This window comes from Muscardinus avellanarius (genome assembly GCF_963383645.1).
Source record: "Muscardinus avellanarius genome assembly, chromosome: 14".
In the NCBI taxonomy this organism is placed as follows: domain Eukaryota; kingdom Metazoa; phylum Chordata; class Mammalia; order Rodentia; family Gliridae; genus Muscardinus; species Muscardinus avellanarius.
Window position 1 is genome coordinate 88389160 of NC_137800.1, and position 18522 is coordinate 88407681.

Below are 18522 nucleotides of genomic sequence, written 5' to 3' on the forward strand. Positions count from 1 at the left end.
AAGCGGCACGGGGGCGGGCAAGCTCGGCGCGAAGTCGGACCCGGGAATTCTGAAGGAGGGCGCAGCCCGCGCGCAGAGGCCGCGCCCCTCCTGGCCGCGGCTTCCTGGCTGTCAAACTGCGGCGGGAACGCGGGACCTGGAGGAGGAATCCGACCCGCGCCCCCTGGAGCGGAGGCCACCCGGAGACGGCTCGTGCAGGTAGACCTGAAACGGCCTGGGCGGTGAGGGAAAGGACGGGCTTGTCTTGCGGAATCGCGGAGTTCTTTCCTGGTTTTTATCCCACCCAGAGAAGCGGGTCGTGGCGGGGGGGGAGTGTTAGATCCGCTTTGTCGAAGTATTTGGGGACCCGTCTGCATTGCCCTTTGGGGTGACAGTGGGTTCCCTTGGGTTCCAGATAACTACGAGTAAGGGATGGGCCAGACGAGCGGGGCACGGGCGGAAGGGAGGGGTGCTGTTTGGATAAACAAGTCTGACAAGCTTCTCTTCCAGTTACGTTGGGGTGGTACACTTTTATTGTACCTATACGTTTGTACAGCAGGCCCCCTCGCATGCACCTCCAGTTTGCATTTTCCCAGAAGCCGTATAACGTCTCGTTGCCGTGCACAGATTGGAGGCTCCCGGAGGTTTGGCGGCCTGCGGATCCAGCGCAGCCGAGGTGTCACAGCGCATTCCTGGTTTTGCATTATTACAACAGGCCCTTCCCGGCACTTTTTAGTTGCAGATCTGCCTAAAATCCAATTTTCTGTGGGCCTGCGTTCTGACTGACTTCTCACACTACGTGGGCTGTGCACTCAACGTTGAAATTACACAGAGCGCACGTCGTTTGCCTCAGCCTGAGAGGCGAATTTAAGGCAAGCGTGCAGGGCCGGAGTAGCCGGGAAATTGATGGATTCCTGAAGCGCAAGAGGTGCAGAGGGAGCACCGCCCATGCTGCCGTGCTTCCAGCTGCTGCGCATAGGAGGCGGCAGGGGCGGAGATCTCTACACCTTTCACCCCCCTACCGGGGCTGGCTGCACCTATCGCTTGGGCTGCAGGGCCGACCTGTGTGATGTGGCCCTGCGGCCCCAGCAGGAGCCTGGCCTCATCTCTGGGATCCATGCTGAGCTGCACGCTGAGCGCCAGGGTGATGACTGGAGGGTCAGCCTGGAGGACCACAGCAGCCAGGGTGAGCACTGGGCAGCCCGGCCTCGCCCCCGAGCGGTTCCTGGTTGGGATAAGTAAATGGGGACCCTATCCAGTGGGGTGGACAGTCATGGTCTGGTCCTTTGGCTTCCTTCTTATCAGAAACAGGCACCATCTGCCCAGCAGGACTCTCGATTATCTTATTTAGCTCACAGAGCTAGGTTGGTAGAGCCAGGGCCCAGTCATCATCAGGGAAGTACCACAGAGGTGATGTTCTGGGGCCACGTTTAGCCTTGACTCAGTTTCCAGATTTGTTACAGTATCTTGTTGCTGGGAAAGGGCAGTTATATGATGAATATATTTTAATGATCTTGGGTGTGGTCTTTCCTCCCAGCTCAAGGTAGCCTCAGACAGGCCTGGGTTCAATTTAGTCCTGCCACTGACTCCTGGCGAACCTCAGGCCTGTCATGTCACCTCTTCAGGTCTTAATCACAAGGCTTGGTAAAGTCTGTTTTGGGGGTGCCAACATTCCTTTTGTGCTTACTGTGATGAGCTACTGTTGAAAGCACATCCCATATAGATGGCACCAATATCCCTGCATTGTAGTCTAGGAAAATGAGTCACATGGGTCCAGAGATGTAGCTGGCAAGTGGGAGAGCCAGAATCTGAATCAGCGTGAGCTCACTGTGAGCTGGAGTGGAGAGTGAGCTGGTGGGGATTGGACCTTTGCACTCTGGGAAGAGCCCATTGGAGAGACGGCACACGCACAAAAAATAAACATATTTCCAGCCTACAAGGAGCTTATGTGCAGTGTCACCTGCAGAGGGGCTTAGGATGTGAGAGAGGGAATTTGAAACTCTTCCCCCACGTTCCCCTGAAAATCAAACAGGGCCCGGTTCCTCTACTCCCAATCGGTCACTTCTGTTCTGATTACTTGTTTCATACCCCACCATCAACAGGGACTTTGGTCAATAATGTCCGACTCCCAAGGGGCCACAGGCTGGAGTTGAGCGATGGTGATCTCCTGACTTTTGGCCCTGAAGGGCCCTCGGGAACCAGCCCCTCGGAATTCTACTTCATGTTCCAACAAGTCCGGGTCAAACCTCAGGACTTTGCCGCCATTACCATCCCACGGTCTAGGGGAGAAGCTGGGGCTGGTTTCCGGCCCATGCTGCCTCCCCAGGGGGCACCCCAGCGGCCCCTCAGCACCCTGTCCCCTGCCCCCAAGGCCACGCTGATCCTCAACTCCATTGGCAGCCTCAGCAAGCTCCGGTCCCAGCCCCTCACCTTCTCCCGGAGTGGAGGCGGGCCACAGAGCCTGCCGGTTCCCACTCCAGCAGGGGATATGGGGGCTACACCTGTCCCACCCCCAAGGAACCGGAGGAAATCGGCTCACCGAGTGTTGACAGAGCTGGACGATGAGGGCGAGGCTCCTGAGAGCTCCTCACCAGCCCTCGCAGAGCCCCGGAAGAAGCTCCGGGTAGAGAAAGCCCCACCGACACCCAGTGGGTGAGTGGAGTCCACATGGTCTCCCAGGTCTCCCCTCCTACCTCCTCGTTTTGGATTCTTTTACAGAGCTGTGGAGGCCCCTCTGCTCCTGGGTGGGTGGGTGGGGATCAAAGTTAAAGGCAGAGTAGGGCGTGGAATGGCAGGATGGATAAATATATATACAAGAGAAAGCAAATGAGTTGGGGTAGCGGCAGGGGTTAAGGTGACTAGTAAGAAGCTGGACCTGGCGATGCACCCCTGTAATTCCAGGACTTGGGAGGATGAATCAGGAGTATTGCAGGCTCGCAGCCAGCCTCAGCAACTTAGCGAGGCTTTGAACAACCTAGTGTGACCGTTTCAAAATAAAATATACAAAAAGGCCAGGCGTGGTGGCACACACTTGTAATCTCAGTGCTTGGGAGGCTGACACTGGAGGGTCACGGGTTTAAGACAGTCTCAGTTTTTTGTTTTGTTTTGTTTTTTTAACCCAGGGGGATTCTACCTCTGAGCTACACTCTCAGTCCTATTTCTTGTTCTTTTTATTTTGAAACAGGGTCTCACTAAGTTGCGGAGGGCCTCACTAAGTAACAGGCTGGCCACGAACATGGATCCTCCTGTCTCAGTCTCCCAAGTACTGGGATTACAACTGTGCGCCACCGCGTCCAGCTCAGCCTGAGCAATTTAGTTAGGTTCTCAGCAACCTAGTAAGACCCTGTTTCCAAATAAGAAATAAAATCAGTCTAGGGATGTAACTTGGAGATAGAATGCCTCAGGGTTCAATTCCCAGAACCACACACACACACACTAAAAAATAAATCTGAGAATATAGCTCGAGGTCATTCTCCAGTACCGCAAAAAATAAAGGGCTGGGGGTGTATCTTTGTAAGTGGAATACCCCTGGGATCAATCCTCAGTACCAAAAACAATAACAACACAAAGTCCTGGCTAGGCATGGAGGTTTACCCCCATATATTGGACTATGTATTACTTTGGTACTGGAGATTGAACCCCAAAACATTTGACCTCCAAGTTACACCATTGTGTATGTGTGTGATACTGGGGATTAAAACCAGGAGCATTCTACCTCCAAGCTACATCCTCAGCCTTATTTTTTGTTCTTTGCTTTTGAAACAGGGTCTCCAGCTGCAGAGCACCTCACTAAGTAGCTGAGGCTGTCCACAAACCTACAGTCCTATCTCAGCTTCCCAAGTACTGGGATTATAAGCATGTGCCACCACGCCCAGCTCTATTTTTTTTTTTTAATTTGATACAGGATCTTGCTATGTTGCTGAGTCTAACTCCTTGCTGAGGCTGTCCTCAAACCTGTGATCCTCCTGTCCCAGCCTCCAAAGTCCTAGGGTTACAGGTATACACCACCGAACCCATGGGTATTTTGTCTTGGAGCTATACTCAGAGCCTCTTTTTTTTAAAAAAAAAAATAGGGTCTCGCTTCATTTCGAGGCTGGCCTAGAACATAGGAGGACCATTAAGTTTATGGTCAGCTGGGCAACTTAAGGCTCTTTGACCCTGCCTCAAAGAAAGGAAAAAAAGCCAGGCATGATGTTGCATGCCTATAATCCCAGTTTTGGGGAAATTGAGACAAGAGGATCACAGAGTTGAGGCCAGCCTCAACAATTTAGTGAGACCCTCAGCAACTTAACAAGACCCTGTTTCAAAATAAAAAGGGCTGGAGCCAGACATGGTGGCTCACTCTTGTAATCCTAGCATTTGGGAGGCTGACACAGGAGGATCCAGGTTCACAGAGAGCCTCAGCTACTTAGTGAGGCCCTTTGCAACTTAGTGAGACCCTATTTCAAAATAAAAACTAAAAAATAGGACTGGGGGTGTCGCTTGGAGGTAGAATGCCCATGGGTTCCATCCCTAGTACTTCAAATAAATAAACAAACAAATAAATAAATAAATAGGGCTGGGAGTATAGCTCACACGTAGAATGCCCCTGGTTTCATCCCTAGTACTCCCCCCAACAAAAATCCTGATGTTGCGCCAGGCGTGGTGGCGCACGCTTGTAATCCCCGTGCTTGGGAGGCAGAGACAGGAGGATCACGCAGGTTCAAAGCCAGCCGCGCGATGGCTTAGGAGACCCTGTTTCCAAATAAAAATGTAAAAATAGGTCTGGGAGTATAGCCCGGAGGAACCCCAGTGCCACCAAAAAAAAAAAAAATCCTGATGTTGGGGGTGGGCACAGCTCAGTGACCACCACACAAAAACAGAGGAAGTCATGGGACACAGTGGTGTATACCTGTAATTCCAATATGTGGGAGGCTGATAGAAGGATTGTAGGTCCAAAACCAGCCTCGGCAATGTACCAAGACTCTCAGCAAACTAGCAAGACCCTGTTTCAAAATAAAATAATTTTAATGGGACGAGGTTTGGGACATAGCTGGAAGGTAGAATGCCCCTGGGTTCAATCCCCAAAACAACAACAAAAAAAAAGTAGAAACTCTGCTGGCCTACACATTTTTTTTCCTTTTTGCAGTGCTGGAGACAAAGCCCGGGGCTTTGGACATGCCAGGTAAGCACTTTATCAGTGAATTATACTCCCAGTGTGCAGTCCTAAGTCCCTACTTTTTACATTTAGAGGACTTCAACCCCATTGTAGTGCTTAAGGATGAGGAATGAATTTCCAAGAGTCATTATCTAGTGAATCTATCCAGGTTCACTGGATGTTTATCCAGGGTCAAGGTCTAAGCTTCTGCAGGTTTCCAATGGCCCTGGCATTTACAGCTCCCTTTGAAACCAATGTGGCCGTCCTTGCAGGTGCCCAGCGGGCAGCCCCTGTAATCAGAGCCCTGTGCGGCCTGCCCCAAGAGACAGTGGCCTGGGTTCAGTGTGATGGTTGTGACATCTGGTACCATATGTCCCGAGTGCAGCATCCAGGCTGCAAGGAAGGGCAACTTCCGATGCCAGGGGAGGGAGGCTGTGTTGACTCCCAAACCCAAGGCCCACCACCAAGCAACAGGCCTGGGCCTGCAGTCCAGAACTAGCAGGACTAGACAGTGAGGTGCAAACAGATCCTGTGTTTCCTTCTTCCCTTTGCTCCACAGGCGGGAATGACTATAGGAGAGGCCCATTGCTACGGACAGAAGGTGATTTCCTGCCAAAGAAAGCACCGCCTCCACCAAAAGTCGCCAATTAACTGTAAATACCACTCTTATGAGCTGTAAGGCCTTGTTGCCATGGACAAGAATGTCTGAGATCGGCAACTGTTCATCGCCCGAGATGGAGGGGGGGGGCTTTAATGTTCTTGAAGAGCATCATCCAAGACCCTCTGGGATGGGAAATACCCTGGCGCTGGTCCCCAGAGTTCCTTGCGCAGGGGCTCCCCGGCCGCCGACCATAATCTCAAGTGATGTGGCTTGTCAGAGCTTTGCTTTTATTTTCAATAAAGAACAAGCAGCTTCATCTAGGTATTCATTCTTCTTGTGGGTGTGATTCTCTTTGTCTCTCAATTCTTTGTTTTGGTTTTTTGGTGGTACTGGGGATTGAAGTCAGGGGCGTTCTTCCTCTGAGCTATACCCCTCAGCCCAATTTTATTATTTATTTTGAAAGTCTTACTAAATTGCTGTGGCTGATCTCAAACCTCTGATCCTCCTATCTCAGCCTCCCAAGTACTGGGATTATAAAGTTGTGCCACAGCCGGGCACGGTGATGCACGCTTGTAATTCTGGTACTTAGGAGGCTGAGACAGGAGGATCGCACAGGTTCGAAGCCAGACTCAGCTACTTAGGCTCTCAGCAACTTAATGAGACCCTGATTCCAAATAAAACATAAAAAATAGGTCTGGGAGTATAGCTTAGAGGTAGAAGGCAACTGGGTTCCACCTCCAGTACCACAAAATAAATAAACTTGTGCCACCATGCCCTGCTTCCCCCCCCCCCCCAGAACTAAGGGCATTCTGCCTCCTAGCTATGGCCCAGCCCTATCTTATTCCTTTATTTATTTATTTATTTATTTTTTTTTTTGGTGGGTCTGAGGATGGAACCCAGGGGCATTCGATTTCTGAGCTATACCTCCTGCCCTATTTTTTATTCTTTATTTTGAAACAGGGTCTCACTGAGTTCAAAGGGTCTAGGTAGCTGAGGCTGTCTGTGAACTGCGATCCTCCCATCTCAGCCTCCAAAATGCTGGGATTACAAACTTAAGCCACCACACCCAGCTTGTTTCAATTCTTTTTTTTTTTTTTTTTCTTTTTCCCGGTACTGTGATGGAACCCAGGGGCAGTGTACCTCCAAGCTACACCCCCAGCCCTGTTTATTTAGTACTTTTATTTTTTGAAACAGGGTCTCCCTGAGTTGTGAAGGGCCTTGCCAAGTAGCTGAGGCTGTACGCGAACCCGGCTTTGTTTCAGTTGAGAGAATAGACTTGGTAAGATCAGGAGAACTAACTCCGATTCTTAGGGGAGGTAGTGGGGGAAATTAGCTGAGATATTCAAACCCGCTCTTTGGGAAGGTATGAATATATGGGGTAAGTTGGAAGAGATAGAAGGGAGGGACAGGTGGGCAGAAAGAACACAATCTAGCTTTCTAGTTAAAGGCAAGAGATTTGCTTCCATTATAATAAGGTAGTTAGCCAAGCATGGTGGCACACTCTTGTAATCCCAGCATTTGGGAGGCCGAGATGGGAGGATTGGGGTTCGCAGACAGCCTCAGCTACTTAGTGATGTCCTCCGTAACTCAGTGAGACCCTGTTTCAAAATAAAGAATAAAAAATAGGGCCCTGGGTTTCATCCCCAGACCCACAAAAAAAAATAAAAATTTTTTAAAAATGAAATAAAATAAGGTAGCTAGAATAGACAGCGTGGGCCGGGCGTGGTGGTGCAAGCAGAGATAGGAGGATCGCACAGGTTCGAAGCTAGCCTCGCTGGCTTAAGAGACCCTGTTTCCAAATAAAATATAAAATAGGTCTGGGAAATAGAAGGGTTCCATCCCCAGTACCACCAAAAAGAAAATAAAAGAATAGACAGAATGGTACAGACTTGTCATCCCACTACTTAGGAGGCTGAGACAGGAGGATCAGCCTCAGCTACTTGGTAAGGACATCTACAACTTAATGAGACCCTGTTTCAAAATAAAAGAATAAACCGGGCGTGGTGACGCACGCTTGTAATCCCCGCGCTTGGGAGGCTGAGACGAGGAACCTGAGGATTGCAGGTTCACTGCCAGCCTCAGCTACTTAGCAAGGCCCGCTGCAACTTAGTGAGACCTTGTTTCAAACTACAGTATTAAAAAAATGGGGCTGTGGGTGTAGCTCCAAGGTAGAATGCCCCTGGGTTTCATCCCCCAGTACCATAAAATAATTAAATAGTTGGAGCTAGTCAAGTTCACCAAGATAGAGCTTTTACAGGCTTCTGTACCACCAGAAAAAAAAAAAAAGCTAGTAAGCCAGCCCTCATACATGTGATAAGTGGGATTTTCTCCCGTCAGCCCCACATCACACCAAGATACTGCTAGAGCATCGCATCCTTTCTGTAATTCTCATTAGGGAAGCCTTACCTTGACCTATTCTGTTGTAACCTGCATGTCCTTCCCTCTTTCCAAGACTTATCAGCCCACGTTTCCCCACATTACAAAAATTGCTTCAGAAACACTACTAATTAGCTGAGGCTGGCCATGAAACTGTGACCCTCCAGTCTCAGTTCCCCGAGGACTGGAATTACAAGCGTGCGCCACCACGCACTGCTCCCTTTTTTTTCCCCTCAATTTTTATTTTGAAATAGAGTTTTACTAGGTTAATGACAGTTTCGCTATTTGCTTATGTTGTCCTCGAACCTGAAAGCCTCCTATCTCAGCCTCCCAAGTACTCAGATTACAGATGTGTGCCACCACACACAGATATCTTTAAAAATGTTGAAACACGGTCTCACTAAATTACCACATACTGGTCTCCAACTTTTCACCCTGTCTCAGCCTCCCAAGTACTAGGATTTTTCTTTTTTTGGGACTGGGGAATCATCCTAGGAGCATTCTACATCCAAACGACACCCCTAGGCCTTTTACTTTTTATTTTGAAACAGGGTCTTGCTAAGTTGTTTAGGCTGGCCTCAAACTGGGAATCCTCCTGTCTCTGCCTCCCACCTGCTGAGATTATTATAGGTGTGTGCCTCCATGCCTTGAGCAGTTTAAATGGTACTTTGGGCTGGGCGTGGTGGCGCACGCTTGTCATCCCCGCGCTTGGGAGGCAGAGACATGAGGATCGCGCAGGTTCGAAGCCAGCCGCGCACGCTGGCTTAGGAGACCCTGTTTCCAAATAAAAATGTAAAAATAGGTCTGGGAGTGTAGCCCAGAGGTAGAAGGGCTTCCAGGAACCCCAGTACCACTAAAATAAAATAAAATAAAATAAAATAAAATAAAATAAATGGTACTTTGGTTTCGGAGCCACCTGGGCATGAGAACAGTTTAGTATCTACCATAGGGTTTTTTTCCCCCCTCTTCTTCAATAACTAAGAGATAAACCAAAGACAAAATTATCTATCTATTATGTCCCAGGTTTCTTTATTCAAGAACAAAGTATTGCGCGATGTGAGGATTAAAACCAAGAGCATTATTAACCTCACCTCCCTCCAACCAGTCCCCTAAACTGTCCCCACCCTTTGAGCTTCCAATCCCTTCCTCAGTAGATGAAGACCTTCATCTCGAGCCTTGGCACAGGCTCGTCTCCCCTCCCCAGCGCCCCCTCCCCACCCCTAGGAAGGGCCACCACCTTAGTTTAGGGGCAGGGAGAGCCCAGAGTGGTGATAGGGACGGGAGGGAAGGCGTCACCCTCAGGGAAAGGGACGGAGGGGTAGAGCGAGGTAAAATGAGGGCTCCCGTAGCCTGGGGCACCGAAATGGGGCCCTGGGGCCAGAGGAAAGGGTACAGGTCCCCTTGGGAACGGGGACCCCGCCGGCTCGAAACCCTCTGGTTGAGAATAGTTACTGCTTGAACGTTTGCCCTTCTGGCGCCGGTTACAGAACCACACTCGGACCACCTGGGAACGGATGACACAGGGAGTGTTAGACCAGAAGGCCCTGGAGGTAGGGCTGGCTCTGCTCAGTTGTGTGTGTGTGTGTGTGTGTGTGTGTGTGTGTGTGTGTGTGTGTGTGTTACTAGGGATGTTCTACTTCTGAGCTACATTCCCAACCCACTTTCCCTTTTTTTAAAAAATTTTTTTGGACGCTGGGCGTGGTGGCACATGCTTATAATCCCCGCGCTTGGGAGGCGGAGACAGGAGGATCACGCAGGTTCGAAGCCAGCCTCTCTGGCTTAAGAGACTCTGTTTGCAAATAAAAAGTATAAAATAGGTCTGGGAGTGTAGCCTGGAGGTGGAAGGGCTTCCAGGAACCCTAGTACCACCAAAAAAAAAAAAAAAAAAAAAAAAATTTTTTTTTGGTACTGGGGATGGAACTTGGGGCATTCTACCTCCGAGCTACACCCCCAGCCCTATTCTTTATTATTTCTTTTAAAACAGGGTCTCAAGCTGGGCATGGTGGCGCACACTTGTAATCCCAGCATTCGGGAGGCTGAGACCGGAGGCCCTCTGCAACTCAGTGAGACCCGGTTTCAAAATAAAGAATAAAAAATAGGAAAGGGGGTGTAGCTCGGAGGTTGAATGCACCTGGGTTCCACCCCGAGACCCACAAAAAAAAAAAAAAAAAAAAAAAAAAAAAAAAAAAAAAAAAAAAACACAGGGTCTCATTGAGTTGCAAAGGACCTCACTAAGTAGCAGGGGCAGAGGCTGGCAGAGAACCAGGTCCTCCTGTCTCAGCCTCCCAAATGCTGAGATTACAAGCATGCGCCACCACTCCAGGCTTTTTTGTTTTGTTTTGTTTGAAACAGGGTCTTGCTGGGTTGCTGAGAGTCTTGCTACATTGCTGAGGCTATCCTTGAACCTGTGATCTTCCTGTCTCAGCCTCCCAAGCACTGAGATGACAGACAGGTGTGTGCCACCACCCCCAGCTTGATTCAAAGCCAACAGCCCTGGTACCGTGGGAGGACAGGAGCTAGAGCTTGGAAGAAGGGGAACAGAGGGGCCTGGAGGCCCCAGGACAGGCACGGGCACTCACATCCTTCTCGAGTCCAAGCTCCTGGGCAATGATGTTGATCTGCTGCAGCGTGGGCTTTGGGCACTGCAGGAACATGGTCTCCAGGTTGCCTTTTACTCGGTTCTCAATGCTGGTCCGCTTCCTCTTCCGGGCCTGCGTGAGGTTCTCCGTTTTGCATATCTGGGCAGGAAGGGTGACAAGGGAAGGCTTTGGACCTGCTGACAATGTCTACAGAGCCAATTACTAAGGGGACATTGACAGGCCATGTCTCCAGAGACAGCAGATAGGAAAAAGGAGGAACCAGCCAGGCACGGTGGAACATGCCTATAATCCCAGCCCACGGGAGGCTAAGACAGAGGATTGCAGGTTTGAGGCCAGCCTTTAGCAACATAAGAGAACCTCAATCATCTAGCAAGAGGGACTATTTCAAAAAAAAAAAAAAAAGAAAAGAAAAGAAAGCCGGGCATGGTGGCGCACGTTTGTAATCCCTGCGCTTGGGAGGCTGAGACAGAAGGATCACACAGGTTTGAAGCCAGCCTCAGCTACTTAGTGAGGCTCTCAGCAACTTAGCGAGACCCTGTTTCCAAATAAAATATAAAATAGGTCTGGGAGTATAGCTCGGAGGTAGAAAGCGCCTGGGTTCCACCCCTAGTACCACAAAACTAATTAATTAATTAATTAATTAAAAAATAAAGAGCCGGGCATGGTGGTACATGCTTGTAATCCCATAATCCTAGCATTTGGGAGGCTGAGACAGGAGGATCACGGTTGGTGGACAGCCTCAGCTATTTAGTGAGGCCCTTTGCAACTCAGTGAGACTCTGTTTTAAAATAAAGAATAAAAAAATAGGGCCAGGGGTGTAGCTTGGAGGTAGAATGTCCCTGGGTTCCATTCCCAGTACCAAAAAAAAAAAAAAAAAAGTCTGGGGGTAGCTGGGTATGGTGATTGTATGCTTGAATTCCCAAGTACTTAAGAGGCTAAAACAGGTTCAAGGACAGCCTGAGAAACTTAGTGAGACCCTGCCTCAAATAAAAATGAAAAGGGCTGGGGGTATAGCTCAAAAGTAGAATGCCCTTGGGTACAATCCCCAGTACCTAGGCAAAAAAAAAAAAAAAAAAAAAGAATGAAAAAGGAGGAACCTGAAAAGGTGGATCTGGACATGGAGCTCTGGACCTTCTCTTTGCTGAAAAGATCAACTCCATCGCACTGTGGACTTGGGGGGGAGAAAGGGAGGGAAGGGAAAGAGAGAGGGAGAGGGAGAGAGAGAGGGAGAGGGGGGAGGGGGAGAGGAAGACAGAGAGAGAGAAAGAGAAAGAGAGAGAGAGAGAGAGAGAGAGAGAGAGAGAGAGAGAGAGAGAGAGAGAGAGAGAGAGAGAGAGAGAGAGATGCTGCCCCCATGTGGGAAGAAGGGGCTGAAAGAAAAAAGGAGCCATCTGCAAGGCTGGGTGGCCCATGGCAACTGGGCCGTGACTCAGCAGGTCCTCCCCTCACCTCCTGGAGGTTCTCATTGTTGTCCGCTTCCTCCACCCACCTCTGCAGCAGGGGCCGCAGCTTACACATGTTCTTGAAGCTCAGCTGCAGAGCTTCAAAGCGGCAGATGGTGGTTTGGCTGAACACCTTCCCTGGGAGAGGAGGTCCAAAGAGAAGCTGTGTAGCAGCACACAGGGTACCCGCTGCCCTCCAGCCCCGTCCTCCCTGCCTCTTCCAGTCCTCAGGAACTCGTGTGTGTGTGTGTGTGTGTGTGTGTGTGTGTGTGTGTGTGTGTTGCTACAGACTGAACCCAGGGACATTCTATCTTTGTGCTACACCCCCACCCTATTTTATTTTTTATTTGAAACAAGGCCTCGCTAAGTTGCTGAGACTGGATGGGACCCTGCAATCAGTCCTCCAGTCTCAGCCTCCCAAGCACTGGGATTACAGGTGGGGGGGCAGTTTTTTCCAGAGGCAGCTCAAGCTCCAAGGGTTTTGCCCCACCCCCACCAACCACTGAGCTGATGGTGAGAGTAGAACCTGCCCCCCAAACACCCCTGCACACTCCCTTGGAAGATATGGTCCCTGTGAGCCAGGAGGGCATGTTTAGGGAAACCTACCAAAGAGAACCCCCAGTGTGAGCCCCACATCGGCCTGGGTGTACCCCAGGGTGATCCTCTTCTGCTTCAACACCTTGGCAAAGTCCTCAAGTTCTTTCTGCAGAGCTTCAATGTCCTGGTACTACATTAAAAGAGGAAGAGGGCTTGTAAGAATGTGCGTGTGCACACACACACACACACACACACACCAGTTATCAATGCAATCTCCCTTTTCCATTTAGGGTTCAAGATTCTGACTGCAAAGCCAGGTGTGGTGGTCCACACCTGTAATCCTAGTACTTGGGAGTCTGAGACAGGAGGATCTCGGGTCAGAAGGCAGTCTCAGCAGTTTATTGAGACCGTTTCAAAATTAAAACTAAAGCCAGGCATGGTGGTGCATGCCTGTAATTCCAATACTTGGGAGGCTGAGAAAAGAGGATCACAGGATAGAGGGGAAAAAAAATCTGACTGCAGCCCCCAAGGAATGGTCTATAGAATATCTCAGCCTCCCGGACTACCCATATACCCTTTAGAAATAATAGCCTATTTACAAACATCACTCCAGCAATCACTGCCCATCATAGGCCAGTTTCTGGGTACACCTAGTGGTTGTGGAATACCACGAGGCCCAGGCTCCGTGGAAACACCTGCTGCCCATGCAGGAAGCTCCTGCCAGCTACTTGCACAGGCTCTGACTCAAGACCTCCGCCCCCCACCTTTGAGAAATTTTTGAGACTAGAAAAATGCACAATGTCTGTCTGAGTCTAAATTCAATATACCCTCCCCAACTTGTTTCCAAGGTCCCAAACAGCCAGATATGGTGGCACATGCCTGTAATCCCAGTACTTGGGAGGTTGAGACAGAAAGATCACAGGTTCAAGGCCAGCACCAGCAATTTAGCAAGACCCCGTTTCAAAATGAGGTAGAATGCATCTGGGGCACAACCTTCAGTACTAAAAAAAAAAAAAAGTAGAGCAGGGTGGGCAATTATAGAGGGTGGCAATTCTAAATAAGAATCCAAAAAAAATGAAATTTGAGAAGGTCAGAGGAGGAAGAGACCATAGTTGTCTCTGACTTTGGTTCCTGGAGTAAAATGATCAACTTTCAGGTTTTTGCTTTGTTTGGGTAATGGGGATTGAACCCAGGGGCCTTCTACCTCTGAGCTATACCCCCAACCTCATTTTATTAGTGAGAGTCTCACTACTTGCTGAGGCTGTCCTCAAACCTGTGATCCTCTTGTCCCAGCTTCCCAAATTCTGGGATTACAAGTGTGTGCCACAATGCCCAGCTGACTCTCAGATTTTAAAACATCGACCCCAATCTGATGTGTTGCCAACAGACTGCGAGGCAGTGAGGGCATTAACTAGGAAGGCTGTTGCTGCAGTCTTAGAACAGACACTGGTGGCTGGGGCAGGGGAGAGGTCGCGATGCACCTAGGATGTGCTTTGCATAAGAAAGTGACAAGAATGGCTAGTTCTGTCCAGGAGCCACTGCAAAGGGATAGGGCAGCTCGGGTCATCCCAGCAACAGACAAAAAATGCGGATGTCTCAATGGGGAGGGCGAGAGGAAGGAGGCAAAGCTTTAGCGGCGCTTGAAAGACTGTACCCTGGAGCACTCTAGTGAAGGGATGGACCGCGGGACAGCCAGGGAACACACGAGGGCCACTGCAAAGCTGAGGAAGTGCTTCAACTGTGACCGATCCGATCCGATTCGATTCAAACGGGCGGATTTTCATCCCACTTCTGCTCGGCCCTGACTCCAACCTGTAAGTCCTGTCGGCTTTCTCCAAGTCCTATCCTTTCTCCGAGTTCGAATCCTCGTCCCATTTGGAATTAAGACCATGAAATAAGCTAATAACGCCTCCCTCAGAGATTCTCTGACAGCTCACTGGGATAATGACGTATAAACGGGGCAGGCAGTCGGGCACTTAGGGAGCAGACCCCAATGGGCAGCCATTATTCGGCATCACCTCCTCGGCAAAGCGGCTGGACCTGCTGAGTCTATCCACTGACACCTTGGGTGGGGCCGATGGCTTTGTACTTCATCTCTAATTGCCTGCTCTTGGCTTCAGGGCGCTGAGGACACACAGTCCCCAGAGCGCTGGAGGCCGTCCCTCGGCAGAGGGTCCCTTGACACGCTCACACAATGGCCTGGAGATAACTTTTCCCACCATTTTTTTCTTGTTTACAACACAAGGGTTGGAGGTTGAGAGCCATCCAATCCATACCTCCCGCTTCTAATGGGTGACTCACGGCCGGGCTGGAGGCAGGAGTCAGGGCGGACTGCCCTAGACGTGACTGGAGGTAAACCCAACTCCAAAGGCCACCTTCAGCCCAGGCAGGACCTCCTATCAGAAGCCAGTCACACCCTCGCCTTTCAGGAACAATCACCTCCGGATAAGCACTGTTTGTATCCTCAGGCCATGCTTAACCCGAAGGCCAAGATCCTGGGTGGGTTTAAGGATCAAAATTTCCCAAGAAGCTCCAGGTAGGAGAGCTCAAGCCTACCCCAGGCGGGAGTTGGTGGCGGGCTGGTCCTGAGCTGGCGACCTCGGGCCTCCGCATGCAAGAGAACTACGGACAGGCCGAAGCTGGAGAAAGGGCCGATCTGGGCCAGCTTTGGACTCACTCACGGAATTCGGGCTTCTACCTCTACCCAGCCACCCAGGGCAGGGCCACCACCTGCGGCCACCACATCCCCTCTGCCTAGGCCGGCGGCCCTGGCCTGTCGCCCTCAGATCCAGAGCTGGGCAGCTGCAGGTGACCACTTCTCCCTCATAGCTGCCTGTGCCAGCCCCACCACACCCCGCACCCCATCCCCAGTGGCACCCCCTCACCTCCTCAGACTTCCGCTCCGGCTTCTCCTTCTTCAAGGGAAGAGGATTAGCAGCGCAGGGTTCCGGGGAGGCCCCCTCAGAACTGCTACTCTCCATCCCGGCTGCCACCTCGCTCTTGATCTGAGAGCTCTCCCGGCCGCCTTGGGGCACCAGGCCCATTCCAACTGGAGGTCCGCAGCAGGGCACCCCTCCGCAGAACTCGTAAGGCGGGGTGCACGGGGGAATCCCCCACACCTCCGGGCCTGGCCCGACCACCGGCCCAATTCCCGGACCACTGGGAGGGCCTGGGAAGCTAAGCCAGCTCCGAGGGTCAACCCAGCCTGGCTCAGGCCCCCCAGGCCCGTCGCCCCCACCGCCCGGCGGGGGCGAGAAGGCGAAATCCGAAGCCAGGTGGCCGGCCATGGGGAAGAAGGGCACCCCCAAGCCGGGGCCCTGAGTTATGAGGGCTCACCTAGGGGACAGCTCTCCCCCACTCCAATCCCACCCACTAGCCTTGACCTCTGGCCCCGCCCTCTGGGTGGGTGGGGGAGAGGGGTGGGGGTGGGAGAAACTGAGGCGAAAGTGAGTTGCCAGGCGGTGGCTGTGGTGTCCACACCAGGGGAAAGATGGGCACGGCCGTCGGAGCGCCCCTCCGGCTGGGATGCCTGGGAGCTGTCTGGGATCCCTCCACACCTTCTCCATGTTCTGCAGGAACCAGGTGTTTGCTTGACCTTTTCTCCAAAGATCCCTGGCACCTTCCCCTCGCTAGGACCCGCCAGCCACTCTCTCAGCTCAATTATTTACTTAGTACTGGGGATTGGATCCAGGGATGTTCTACCTCCCCAGCTCCCCCCCTTTTTTTTAAATCTTTTATTCTGAAATAGGGTTTTGCTAAATTGCTGAGTCTCACTAAGTTGCTTCAGCTGGCCTTGAACCTGCTCCTCTGGTCTCAGCCTCCCAAGTACTAGGATTACGAGCAGGCGCCACCATGCCCGGCTTCAAATACTTGAATGTGTGTGCCAAGCCAAGGACTTCTGGGACACAACTCGATTTTTTTTTTTTTTTTTTTGCAGTACTGGAAATGAAACGCGGGGCCATTCTACCTCCGAGCTACACCCCCAGCCCTATTTTTTATTCTTTATTTTTGAAACAGGGTCTCTCTTGAGTTGCAAAGGGCCTCACTAAGTAGCTGAGGCTGTCCGCGAACCGCAATCCTCGGCCTCCCAAATGGTGGGATGACAAGCCCGGCTTCATTGATTCTTTAACAGTCACAAGCGCTGGTCAGCTACCCCCTTTCGCCTCCCTCACCCAGAAACTTATTGCTATCCTGATACTGGCCATATCTAATGAGTCTGCAGCCTCAAAGGCCACACCTACCCAGGCTGCCAAGGTCCATGCTATTTCTAGGGGCAAATTGCTGGAGAAGTGTCCACTCCGTACCCGTGGACCTGTAGCTTCAATCTCCACATCTAACACTCACAGACTGAATTCCCAACACACACAGATACACACACACACACACACACACACACACACACACACACACACTTCCCTTTATAGGGACCGGGCTCTGGATTGACTAAGGTTAATTTTTCCAACCTACGTCCAGACAGAGAAAACCAAACCCCACTACAAGACCCATACTTCCCCGTTTCCCTCCCCATCCGGGATTCCGGCATCTACTATCACAGCAGGTGGAATTCTCCCTCCCCGACCTCCCCATCCCAGGTCTTCAGCCCCAATCCCTGGGTGAGAAAACGGAGGGGATGGGAGGAGAGCAGAGAAAGAAAAAAATATCTGACTTCTGGTTCAAAGAGGCCCGGGAGGGCTGGGGGGAGGGGGCAAGACAATGGCCTTGGCTGGACAATCCCAACCCCCAGAGGAGGCAGCTCCAACCCTAAACAAGTGCTGCAGCCTTGAATGGAGCAGGATGGCTCCCCTGGGGACAGCTTCCTGCCCCCCCACCCCCGCCCCGAGCCCCTCGGGAGTCTCCCTCCCAGAGAGCCCCTTGCAAGCTCCCCTCCCAGTCCCCACAGAGTCACTGTGGGCCAACAGCCGGCCCTGCAACTCCTACCTGTCGGGACTCTGGCATCCAGCCTCCGCACCCACCCCTCCCCCAGCCCCCCAGGTCACGGGTCGTGCTTTGTTTAGGGGGACTGGCCAGAGGAAAGATACGGAGGAGATAGGGATTTGGGGAAGGTTGCAGGAAGCCTACCCTAAGCTTCCCACAAAGTCTGTTTTTCTGGGCCTGGTCTGAGTGTATCGAGCTCTCAGATACAGGCCTTGAGCTCCATTAGTTTGCAAAAGAATAGATGCAGTTTGTAGGTCTGCTCCCCAAACTTGCCCCAAATGAAGGCCCCAGGGTATCAGGGGACTCGACCAAGTCTCTGGGCCCGAGCTCCCCACAGCTTCGAAGGCCAGGATTCTGAGCCTGGGTTACCCATCTGCTCACTCCAGGCACAGCCCTGTCTTGGGGGGTTGTTTACTGGGTCAGTGGCTCTGTGTGCCTTTGGGGGGAGGAGTAGCTATGGCTGGGGGGGGGGGTCTTCATCTTGATATCATGAGTCTCTTGTTCTAGAACTGGGGATTGAACCCAAGGACATCGTGCCTCCGAGCTACACCCCAACTTTATTTATTTATTTATTTATTTATTTATTCATATATTTATTTGATATAGGATCTTGCTAAATTGCTGAGGCTTGCCTCAAACCTGCTGTCCTCCTATCTCGACCTTCCAAACTTCCAAGCACTGAAATTACACACATCTATCACTGCACCTGGCCATACTTGAATCTTTTTTGGGGGGAGTACTAAAGATTGAGTGAACCCAGGGAGTTCTACCTCTAAGCTCTTTTTATTTTTATAGGGGCATTCTACCTCCAAGCTACATCTCCAGCCCTATTTTTATTTATTTATTTATTTATTTATTTATTTATTTATTTATTGCAGTACTGGGAATTCTCTGAGCTACACCCCAGCCCTATTT

The 18522-nt window shown here is 51.1% G+C and overlaps 2 protein-coding genes across 2 annotated transcripts; one reads left to right on the top strand and one right to left on the bottom strand.

Annotated features, from left to right (window-relative positions):
- Window positions 1-915: 915 nt before the first annotated feature.
- On the top strand, window positions 916-5767 carry TCF19 (transcription factor 19; the record flags this gene model as incomplete). The annotated part of the gene is given in 7 exon segments (XM_080710364.1): window positions 916-1165; window positions 2082-2631; window positions 2698-2723; window positions 5108-5143; window positions 5389-5485; window positions 5487-5521; window positions 5676-5767. Coding segments are annotated over 7 exon segments (1074 nt in total). The 5' UTR covers window positions 916-927.
- Window positions 5768-9336: 3569 nt separating this feature from the next.
- On the bottom strand, window positions 9337-15959 carry POU5F1 (POU class 5 homeobox 1; the record flags this gene model as incomplete). Its single annotated transcript, XM_080710365.1, has 5 exons — window positions 9337-9597; window positions 10673-10831; window positions 12143-12273; window positions 12742-12862; window positions 15558-15959. 5 exons carry the CDS (start codon window positions 15957-15959, stop codon window positions 9337-9339), a joined length of 1074 nt encoding a protein of 357 aa, XP_080566491.1.
- Between the last annotated feature and the right edge of the window lie 2563 nt (window positions 15960-18522).